Raw genomic sequence first — 12,237 nt, 5'->3', positions numbered from 1 at the left:
TGCCAGGTCACTGTTACATCAAGAAATGATATCATTATCCTATTGTAGGTATGGATAAATTTAACATTCTGATGGTATGTATTTATATACCTGAAGAAGCTAATCAATTCCTCTTCTGTATCTTCCCATACAAAGAAAATATCGTCAATATATCTGTACCATGTTGACATTTTAGAAAAGTACCTAGATGTGTAGACCCAATGGTTTTCAAAAGCAATCATGAATAAATTTGCCACTGAAGGTGGCATGGTAATACCCATGGCTACCCCAGACTTTTGACAAACATATGGTCTTCAAACATTATTCTAAACTGCATTGGTTGACAATAGAGGCTAGAATAATTTTCAAATTTGGTTGTGTATGTTTTAAGGCCTTGAATGGACTTTTACCCAGCTATCTTTTAGATTGCTTCAATTTTGCTACTAGAAAACACTTGCGCATGATACAACTTTTTTTTTTTTTTTTCCATTATTTTTTATTTTCAAATTTTTCATAAAGTGTACAAAATATTAAATACAATTGATAAATACATAGTATCACTTTTATATCTAATACATTATATATCTAAATTTAATTTTCCCCCTCCCCCTCCCCCCACCCTTTTATTACTTTAATATAATATTTTTAATTTTCAAATTTTACAGAAAGTATACAACATGTTAGAATATAATTGATGAATATTCAATAACATTTTTATATCTAATACATTATGTTCTAAATAAATTTTATCCCCTCTCCCTCCCCCACCCTTCTATTACTTTTCAATCATACATTACATATTGTATAATATATTATAACATATTATTTAGAAATTATTTTCCTTACCCCCCCTCTATGTGCGTCATAAAAAAGATCCTTAAAAGAAGAAAAGAAGAAGAAAAATCCTACTATTTATTCATTACAATATTTTGTCAATGGCCCCCATATTTTTATAAATTTAGTATATGTCCCCCTTTGTATTGCTATTGTTCTTTCCATTTTAAATATATGACATATTGTATTCCACCAAAATGTATAATTTAGGTTGTTATAATTCTTCCAGTTGTTAGTTATATGCTGAATGGCAACCCCTGTCATAATTAATAAGAGCTTGTTATTTTCTGGTGAAATTTGACTTTTTTTTCTCATCATCATTCCAAATAATATTGTATCATATGATATTGCAATATGATTTTCCATCAATTTATTAATTTGTGGCCAAATTGAATTCCAAAAAATTTTAATATAGGGACAATGGTACAATAAATGATCTAATGTCCCTGGTTCTAGATTACAGTGCCAGCATTTATTGGACTTAGAACTGTCTAATTTTTGCAAACGTGTAGGTGTCCAAAAAGCTCTATGTAATAAAAAGAACCAAGTTTGTCTCATAGATGCTGACACTGTACATCCCATTCTCCAAGACCAAATTAGTGGCCATTGAGATACATTAATCTGATGTCCAATCTCAATGCTCCAAATGTCTCTTAGACCATTTTTTGGTTTTTTATTCAAATATCCAGATATTAATTTATACCACAATGCGGCTTGATGTCCTAGGAAGTCTGCTTGAAAACATAAGAACTTTAAACTATATTGATTATTTAATGTTTTCCACTCAGGGAACCCAACCTGAATGGCCTGCTTCAACTGCAACCATTTAAAACTTTGTGTTTTATTAAGACCAAATCTATGTTGCAATTGTGAAAAATCCAGCAGTTTACCTTCTGAAATAACATCGTCTAGAGATCTAATGCCTGCAATAATCCAGTTCTTCCAAAGGATTTGAGCTCCGCCAATTTTGATCTTGAAGTTTATCCATATAGATTGATTAGTTGATTTGTTTATTGGGATAGGTGTTAATTTATCAATAAATCTCAACGTTTTCCAAGTATCCATTAATATTTTATTTTCTCTGTATCTTCTAGGTATGTTAATACTTGGTAGATGAACTAAATTTAGGGGAAACATAAGGCGCCATTCTAAATATAACCAATCCGGTACATTATCCATAAGTTCTGGGAGGATCCAATACATACCCTGACGTAGAATATAGGCTTGATGGTACCTATAGAAATTTGGAAAATTTACCCCTCCCTCCTTAATTGATTTTTGCAAAGTTACTAAAGCTATTCTAGGTGTTTTACCAAGCCAAAGAAATTTTGTTAAAATGCTATTGAGCTTTTTATAAAAGGACCCCTGAAAATAAATAGGTATCATACTCATTTGGTAGCAAACTACAGGTAATATCATCATTTTAATAGTTTGAACTCTTCCCCACCAAGAAATATGTAATGGGTTCCATTGTTCACATAATTCCGTAACTTTTTTTAATAGATATTTTTCGTTCTCTTTTACAGTATCTTCAATTGTATTTTTAACTTGAATGCCAAGATATTTAAATCCTTCTTCTTTCCATATGAATGGAAAAGTGTCAAGTAATCCTTTTACACAATGAACATTCAAGGGTATAATTTCAGATTTATTCCAATTAATTTTATAACCTGAAAATTTACCAAACTTATCAATTAATTCCAATAAAGAAGATAAGGTTGACTCTGGATTTCTCAAATAAAGCAAAATATCGTCAGCATAAGCCGAAATTTTATATTCCATATCTGAATATGGAATACCTTGTATCTCCCTCTTTTGCTGTATTGCTAACAATAAGGGTTCTAATACAACATCAAATAACAAAGGAGATAAAGGACAACCTTGTCTAACTCCCCTCTGCAATTGAAAACCATCAGATATCTTATTATTAATATTTAGTCTTGCAATCGGGAAGCTATACAATGTTTTTACCATTTGTATAAATCCAGAACCTATACCAAACCATTCTAAAGCCTGATACATAAAATTCCATTCTACTCTATCAAATGCTTTTTCAGCATCTAATGAAACTGTAAAAGCCGGTTCATCCATTTTTTTTTGATAAGTTTAACATGTGAAACAATAGTCTAGAGTTATTAGAGGAATGTCTTTTAGCAACGAAACCTGTTTGATGCATATCTATAATATGTGGGAGAGCTTTGGCTAATCTCAAAGCCAAAATTTTCGCCAAAAGTTTATTATCAACATTTATCAAAGATATAGGCCTGTAGTTTGAAACCAAAGTAGGATCTTTATTTGGCTTAGGCAAAACAATTATTATTGATTCAGCCATAGTACCTTTAATATTACCTTTTATAAGTTGTGTCTGATATAAATTTAGTAAATGTGGGGAAAGGATATTTAGAAATGTTTTATAAAATTCTACTGTATAACCATCACCACCTGGAGCGGATCCAACTCTAAGAGATCTCAATGCTGTTTCTAATTCTTTTAATGATATAGGTTCATCTAAACTCCGTTTTATATGATCAGGAACCTTAGGTCCATTAATTAAATCTAAAAAATTTTTTCCATCTTTTTGTCTCTCAAAATAAGGCTCGGAAGAATACAGGTCCTTATAAAATTTTAAAAATTGTTTTAATATTATATTTGTTTGATTTGTTATTATACCATTTTCGTCTTTTATTCCATTAATATTAGTTCTTCTTTTTTTTGCTTTAAGATAATTTGCCAATAATCTTCCCGCCTTATTAGAATTTCCATAATACACTGTTTGCTTGGAAAACAAATCTCTTCTTATCATTTTTGAAGTTAATTCATTATATTTACCTTTTGCTTTCAAAAGAGCTTGCAAAATTTCATTTTCCCATTTACTTACCAATTTAGCTTCTAATAATTTTATTTCTTTTTCTAATTCTATATATTGTATTTTAATCTGTTTCCTAATAAAAGCTGAATATGATATAATATTACCCCTCATAGTTGCTTTAAATGCATCCCATACATTTTCTATAGATGTATCTTCCACTAAATTTATTTGAAAGAAATCGTTAATTTGTGTTTTAAAATTTTCCAAAAATTTGTCATCCACAAGCAATGCATTATCAAATCTCCAAAGAGGTCTACCATTCTCTAATTGATCTAATTGTAATTCTATCCATACTCCCGCATGATCCGAAATAATAATAGGATCTATGGAAGCTTTAATCACCTGTTGCACTTTATTTGTTGAAACAAAAATATAATCTATTCTTGAAAATGATTTATGAACCTGTGAACAAAATGAAAATTCCTGATCATTAAATTGAAGAATACGCCATATATCTTTCAAATCACATGACTGAACCAAATTATCTAAACCTAAAGATTTAATACTTTTACCTGGTTTTTTATCCAATAATGGATCCATTACAGCATTAAAATCTCCAGCCACCACTAAATTAGAAGCAGCCAGTGGTAATAACATATTCTGTAATTTTTTAAAAAATTCTGATTGATTCGAATTAGGGGCATATATATTAAACAACGTCAGGGCATCATTTCCCATACCTATATCAATATGCATCCATCTTCCATGTGGATCTGAATTTTTTACCTTAATCTTGGCCATACATTTTTTATTTATAAGAATTGCTACCCCTGCTTTTTTACCCTCTGCTGGAGCAAAAAAACATTCTTTTACCCACCCACCCGATAGTTTCTGTGATTCCTTTATACTAAGATGGGTCTCCTGCAGACAGTAAATATCCGCATTTTGCTTTTTTAAAAATGTCAATACTTTTTTCCTTTTGATTACGTGATTCAGGCCATTGACATTAATAGAATATATCTTAAAAGACATTATACATTTTAATACTTCTCATTATAATCTTCTTCTCCTCTTCTTTCATATTTAGAATCCAAAATATGTTTTTCACGACACACATTTTTACCCCTAAAGTATCTAATCCCTTGTTTATTTTTCCCTTAATCATTCTAGTAGATACTCTCATTTTCCCTCCCTTTCCCACCCAATATAATGGCTGCTTAAGGCTACACATTGGAACTGTAACCCGAACATTCTCCTCCCCCCTAGGCAATTAATATTCAATCAAATTCCCCTTCTATCTATCTATATTAATCTTTAATTTCTTTATTCATTTTTCCATATCTTTTCATTAATGTATCTTTATCCATTTAACAGTTTTAATTTATATTTCCTTAGTATTATTTTTACATCATAAAATTTTATCTTTAAACATATATTTAGTATTTTATCAATGTTTTTCTTATATCTTGCTCTTTCTTTCTTGTAAATTTTTATTGTCTTTTCTTTGTTTCATTTTTCTTTTCTTCAGATATTTCAATATTTCATACTTTTATAATTTTTCATAAAGTCATCAAAACCCATCTTAATGTTTTATGTTAAAATATCATAGGTTCTGGTTTAGCAAGAAAAGCTTTTAATTTTTCTGGATCCTCGAAATACAGGGATTTATCTCCAGATGATACTCTCATTTTTGCCGGATAATATAGACCGTATTTAAAACCTTTTTCTTTTAGCTGAGGTCTCATGTCTAATAGTCTCTTTCTTTTATTTGCTGTGTTTTTAGCAAAGTCCGGCAAAAACCATATTCTGGATCCTTTATAATTTAGATTTTTGTCTTTCTTTGCAGCATTTAATATTTCTAATGCTTGTTGGTATCTAAGCATTTTGAAAATTAGCGGTCTTGGCCTGCCTTTGTTTTCTACATTTTTAACTGGGATTCTATGCGCCCTTTCTATTTCAAGTGGTTGTTTCAAGTCCAGTTGTAATATTTTTGGAATTAAATTTTCAAGAAAAAGGATAGCATTTTTTCCTTCTAAATTTTCCTGTATTCCAAAAAGTTTAATGTTTTTCCTTCTTCCTCTATTCTCATAGTCTTCCAGATGATCTTTCAATTTATTCAATTCCAGGCTGTCATTTTTGCATCTATTTGATTCACTTTCCAAAACCTCCATTTTTGATTCTAATTCAGTTGTTCTTTTGTTATTAACTTCCATTTGTCTGTGGATGTTTAATATTTCTTCCTTCATTTCAGACATATTGGTTACAGTTTCCTTAAGCATTTGTTTAATTTGTCTTAGTTCTTCCATAACTTCTGCTTTACTCAATATGTCAGGTTCTTCAACAGGAAGTGGGATCTTGCTTGGTGTTATTTGATCTTGTTTCTGTCTTTTTGCAGACGTACCAGCCTCATTTTTGTTTTGTCTGGTACTTGCCATATTTTTGAGTCTATTTTTATATTTTTATAGATTTTATCTTCTCCAAATTCTTTATGTTCAGTAATTTTTCTGTTCACCACAGTATACAATATCCCACCTTCAATGCTATATTGTTGAGGGAATAGCAAACTTTTTTTTTTTTTTGGATCCCTTCCTTCAGGGTTCCTGTCTAATTTCGTTGGAGGGTAGTTTCTATTAGTTGAATTTTCAGTAGTTTTTCCCTTCTTTCTCCTTCTCTTCCAATGTCACACAGTACAAAGTCAGGTTTTTTTACCCTTAATGTTTCTCTCCAAAACCATCAGGGGAGGGCTATTTCAAATTGCCTCAATTTCAGCCCTTCATCAAAACCAGTTCAAATTGAGGAAGTCTATATTTTTTTTTTTTTTTTATCGGTTAATTCAATGTCACCATGGTCTTCAAGCCTCTTTTTAATTTTTATTCATTCAGCTCGTCAGTGAATCTCAGCCCTCATCACCGTATCTCTTCAGTACTGAGATAAACAAGCGCTCTTCCTCTCTCAGTACCTTACTTTAGTTTTAGCAAGGCTTAGTTTCAGGCTGGTTATAATCACGCTGTGAGTTTTTTGATTATTTATGACTCATTACTCCAGCGTAAGAAAATGTGTCAAAAAACCGGTAAAAGAGAAACAGACCTTTTGTATTGGCTCTCCTCCTTCAGGTCATTTAATTTCAAATCTTAATACCGCTTCCTTTCAGCTTTTTTTTCTTTACAGTTGTTTTTAATATGTTTCAGTATAACCGGCTTTTTTTTTCCTTTCCCTTTCCTTAAGCCTCAAGGTTTTGTTTTAACACCGGAGGGGGAGGGCTACATATGTCCACTGACACTCGATAGCCGTTTCAAACTGTCATTTTTCATCATTAGCCCTCAACCGAAGTCTCTCACCATCTATTTCAATGTTCAATAGTCTTTCTCCACAACTTTTTCCACTTTCAGCGTCACTCTTTACAATAGAAGATGAAAACCGACGAAAGAGTTTTTTAATTCACAGGGCTCCGTCTTAGCACCGTCAGGAGAGGGCTACTTCTAACCGCCACAACTCCAGAATTGATCGGCACCAGTCTCCCCACTAAACCAGTCCTCTCCTCTCTTTTCTTTCACCATTGACCGGTTCAACCGCCAAGCAGCCACACTAGCACAGATACAAGCCGGCAACAAGAAAAAAAAAATCGCGGTCTTACTTGTTATCAGATCTTACTCAGTGCCGGTTGGAGAAAATATTATCAAATTTTCTCTGTTGTTAAATATCTATAAGTTTTATCGATCAGTATTAAAATTTCTTTCAAATTTCAATTTGAAGGGGAGAATTATTAATCTTTGTTGCCTAGCTTGGAGGAGCGTCGTGATCACACGTCCATTTGTGCGCGATAAGCCACGCCCCCTTCCCATGATACAACTTTTTGATTTTCAACCTGTAAAGAGATGTGTTCACAAACAATTTCTTAGTAAAACTTTGGCATATTTGGCAGCCATGCGAAACAAACAAGTTAGTATTTATATATCAATCTCAACCTCCTACCTAGTCTTTAGAAAATCGCTGAAAACCAACTTATTTGGTAAATATTTTGAATAATTTATTATGATCATACTACATATGGTTAGTATTTCTTAGCTGTTAACTGCACTGAACCGCAAGGTAGCGGTATATGAGAATTTATGTAATGTATTTGAGCTCCTTTGATGGCATCTATTGGCATTTGGTGGTTATTTCATTTTGTTTAGAGCAGAACTGTTTATTTGTTGGGAACTTTCTCACCTAGTCTTGAAGGAGTTCTTTTACGCTTGGAAACTAACTGTAGGTGGCAGTAGAGCTCCCAGTGAAGTAAGAAGATCACAGAAAAAAATCCAGAATGGATTCCTTCTGCAAAGCTTGCAGCAAGGAGGAAATTACCCGCTTGTCCAGAATAACACACCTATCTACTAGTAAAGATATTATCAAGATAAGGACATAATCTCTTTTTCCTCGTGAACAGAAATCTCTAGTAGATAGGGAATATTTGTAATGAGCTAAGTGATACAGGAAGAAGGTAAGTGGGTGTTGGGGGTTATTTGGCAACTGTAGGTAATGTGTTTTGTATAAATGATGAGAGGTGAGGAAGCTTGTATATAAGTGTTAGTCTCAAATGAGACATGTATAAGTAGGGCTTTTTCCTGGTGAACAGGGTCACTGGTAGATGGAATGTATTCCATGAGAAAAGGTCAAGGCATAGATGGAATGTGTTTTAGTGAATGAGAGTGAGGTGTAGAGTATGCTAGAAAATATGTTCTTTGTTCTATAGGAGGACTATACAACTGATGAAGACATTGCAGAGAATGAAATGGCTGGTGGTGGCAGCAGTACTGCTGGAGGGATTCTTGACTTGTTGAAAGCCAGTCGGCAGGTTGGAGGACCAGACTATTCCGAACTCAAGTAAGATCAACTAATCATGCACAGATTTTATGCTAGCCTTCAATTATCCCTTTTAAATTTAGTTAGTTGTCATACATAGCCTTATATTTTTTTAATACATTTTACATCTGATTCGTCATTGAGTTTCTGTGCCTGGCCCCTCTGTTCTCTTATTTACGTCTAACTGTGATCAGGGAGTCAATGTTACTTACATTTTTGTAATGGAATCCAAAAACCTTGCAAGTGCTGTATTCAGTTTCTAGTCGGTGCCTAGCATTGTAATATAGCAAGAAGATAATGTTTTCTTCTTTAACGCCCCACAGATCAGTCCAGAACTAGTAGGTTATATGCATTAACCAGAAAATGAAAACTGAGAAAAAAAATAAGTTCTTTATGATGCATCCCTTTAGGATACCATGCACTCATTTCTGCCTCCAGCAGATGAATCACAGTCTAACCAAGCAGCTCCTGACCTGGTTTCTAACTAGTTTTAAGTTGAGCTATATTTACTCTTTTAGAGGTTTACTCTTCTGAGTGAGTATTATTCTGAACTCTAGTTGATTTGAGGTGGCTTTTTGGCTTGTTCTCCTGAACCAATATTTCTATTGTGTTTCATTTGAGAGTGCCTTCTTGGGGTTTTTTTCTGCTGACTCAGTATCACATCTGGGTTTCAGTTGTATTCAGGAGAGCCTTACAGGTAAAAAAAAAAAAAAAAAAGAAGCAGAGTTGTAGTACATCTCAGAAGTCTCTGAGATCCTTACCTCCACACTCCCCCCCCCCCCAAGAAAAGAGAGTACTGACATCAGAGAAAATTCAAGTGCCAGAAAAGAACAAACTCACCAAATTATTTTCTAAAGGTAGTGAGTTTGTTTTGTATTGTTTTCTGGCACTTGAGAGAATTTTCTTCAGTGTTATCACTCTTACAGTGTCTGTGTGTGTCTGCCTCTGCCTTCTTTCCTGCATGAGCACAGTTAGCTTTCTCATTTCTTTTGGCACACTGTATTATTAACAGAGAACATAAGAATTGCCATACTGGGATAAACAGAAGGTCCATCAAGCCCAGTATCCTGTTTCCAACAGTGGCCAACCCAGGTCCCAAGCCTAGCTAGATCCCAAGTAGCAAAACAGATTCTATGCTGCTTATCCTAAGAATAAGCAGTGGATTTTCCCAAGCCATCTCAATAATGGCATATGGATTTCTCTTTTAAGAAGTTATCCAAACCTTTTTTGAATCCTGCTAAGCTAACTGATTTCATCACATTCTCTGGCAACAAATCCTAGAATTTAATTACACGGTTTATGAAGAAATATTTTCTCCAGTTTACTTAGTAGCTTCATTGCATGCCCCTAGTCCTAGTATTTTTGGAAAGAATAAACAAGCATTCTCTTTCTCTTCTGTTTTTTTCCAGAACTTTCCATCCAGTCTGCCTTTTAACTGCTGGTCAGGAAACAGACAGTATTTAATTTCCTGTCTTTGATAGCAGCTGTTTACATGTCAAGTGATTCCACATAATTTTTCTTCTTTGTCCCAACTTCTTAAGTATGTACATCTTGGGACTTTTACCAATACGGCCACTCAACAATGTTATCAACAAAAATGGACTCAGTTTTCTTCCTGGTGTCTCCTTCATCATCACGATCTAACTTCTGTGTCAGTGGAATTGCTGTTGGATTATCTACTCCATCTGTCTGACTCTGGTCTCAAATCTACATCTATTAGAGTCCATCTTGGTGCTATTACAGCTTATCACCTGCCAGTAGAGGGAAAGCCTCTTACTGCTCATCCTTTGGTCTCCAGATTCATGAAAGGACTTTTCAATGTGAAACCACCTCTCAAACCTCCTCCAGTGGTCTGGGACCTTAATGTGGTTCTTTCCAGGTTAATAAAGCCTCCATAGCTCATCTCATGTTTCTCACCTGGAAAGTTCTTCTTCTTATCTCGCTCACTTCTGCCAAGAGGGTCAGTGAGTTACAAACGTTGGTGGCAGATCCACCCTTCACAGTTTTTCACCATGATAAAGTGGTTCTATTCATGCATCCAAAGTTTCTACCGAAAGTGGTCACGGAGTTTCATCTGAGTCGATTGTGCTTCCAGTTATTTTCCCTACGCCTCATTCTCATGCTGGAGAAACGGTGCTGCACACTATGGACTGTAAATGTGCTTTGGCCTATTACATCGACAGGACAAAGCCAAATAGAGCATCTCCCCAATTTTTCATATCGTTTAATCCTAACGGATTGGGGCATCCTGTTACCAAGAGAATGCTTTCCAATTTTGTAGCTGCCTGTATATCGTTCTGCTATGCTCAGACTTGACTGCACCTGGAGAGTCATGTCACAGCTCACAAAGTCCGAGCTATGGTAGCTTCTGTAGCTTTCCTTAGATCTACTCCTATTGAGGAAATATGTAAAGCTGCCACCTGGTCCTCAGTGCATACATTCACCTTGCATTATTGTCTGGAGTCTTTCTCCAGACGTGATGGGCACTTTGGCCAGTCAGTATTACAAAATTTATTTTCTTGAAGGCCAACACTCCCACCATCCCATTCTAGTTAGCTTGGAGGTCACCCATGTGTCCCATGTGTGAGAATATGCTGCCTTCTTGCCTTGGGGATAAAGCACAGTTACTTACCGTAACGGGTGTTAACCAGGGACAGCAGGCAGATATTCTCACAACCCACCCACCTTCTCTGGTTGGCTTCTTAGTTGGCTTATCTTAACTGAGGGACCGCGCACCTACATCAGGCGGGAAGGCACTCACACATGCGTGGTGCGAGCTGATTGCAAACTTTCTAAACTTTAAAGTTGCAATTCACTTTTCAAGTGTCCCTACTGGGGTTCTGTCAGTGGTGTCACCCATGTGTGAGAATATCTGCCTGCTGTCCCTGGATAACACTGGTTACGGTAAGTAACTGTACTGTATGAGCACTTCAAAGAAGCAGCAAAAATGCATTTTATGTGGGCGCAAGTGGTGGATGCGGCTGGCGGTTGCTCAAAATGTTCCATCCACTTCAAGGGGGACCCAGCTTTTTGAGGACTGGTGTTCCGCTTGCGGTGGTGGTCTTTTTTAAGCTGCTTTGCCTCACATTTTGGAATTCCTGCAGGATGGCCTGGAGAGTGGCCTTGCCTGTTCTTCCCTTCAGGTACAGATTGCCGCTTTGTCTTCCTTTTGTGGTCTCTTGCATGGTAAGCCTTTGGCCTCTTTTTTGGATGTGGTTCAGTTCTTGAGAGCTGCAAAATTGCTGCGGTCTCCAGTTTGGCCATTGGCTCCTGCCTGGGATCTCAATTTAGTTCTCTCCATGCTTGTTCGTCCTCCGTTTGAGCCTCTTAGTGCCTGTGCATTAAAGGACCCTACTCTTAAGGCAATTTTCTTAGTGGCCATTACTTCCGTGAGATGCGTTTTGGAACTGCAGGCCTTTTCGTGTAGGCCTCCCTTTTTGGAATTCTCCAGGGAGTGGGTCTTGCTGCGGCCACTTCCCTCCTTTCTTCCGAAGGTGGTTTTCGCCATTTCATATCAACCAATCCATAATCCTCCCGGTCTTGGGTAGTCTGGAAGGCTCATTGGAGCAGAGGCAGTTGCGCAAGTTGGATGTCCGTAGGGTCCTTCGCTCTTATGTTCAGCGGACCCAGGAGTTCCATAAGTTGGATCGTCTTTTTTGTTCTAATCAGTATACAACAGTGTTTTCCTTCCATGTAAGTGTGGAGTTGGGATGTTATTGTTTTTCAGCCTACTTATTGTTTGCTTGGCTATTCATTAAGACTGAGTGTAATAG

The 12,237-nt window shown here is 35.5% G+C and overlaps 1 protein-coding gene across 1 annotated transcript in view; it reads left to right on the top strand.

Moving 5' to 3' along the window:
* Positions 1–12,237, top strand: part of PHF8 (PHD finger protein 8) — a 280,408-nt gene that overhangs the window by 226,930 nt on the left and 41,241 nt on the right. Inside the window, exon 17 of the mRNA XM_033921914.1 lies at positions 8,355–8,485. Coding sequence (XP_033777805.1) covers positions 8,355–8,485 — 131 coding nt within the window. The remainder of the gene's footprint in view (positions 1–8,354; positions 8,486–12,237) is intronic.

This window comes from Geotrypetes seraphini, chromosome 1 (assembly GCF_902459505.1).
Source record: "Geotrypetes seraphini chromosome 1, aGeoSer1.1, whole genome shotgun sequence".
NCBI lineage: Eukaryota > Metazoa > Chordata > Amphibia > Gymnophiona > Dermophiidae > Geotrypetes > Geotrypetes seraphini.
Note: the sequence above shows the minus strand (reverse complement) of the source record. Positions and strands in the feature narration are given on the sequence as shown.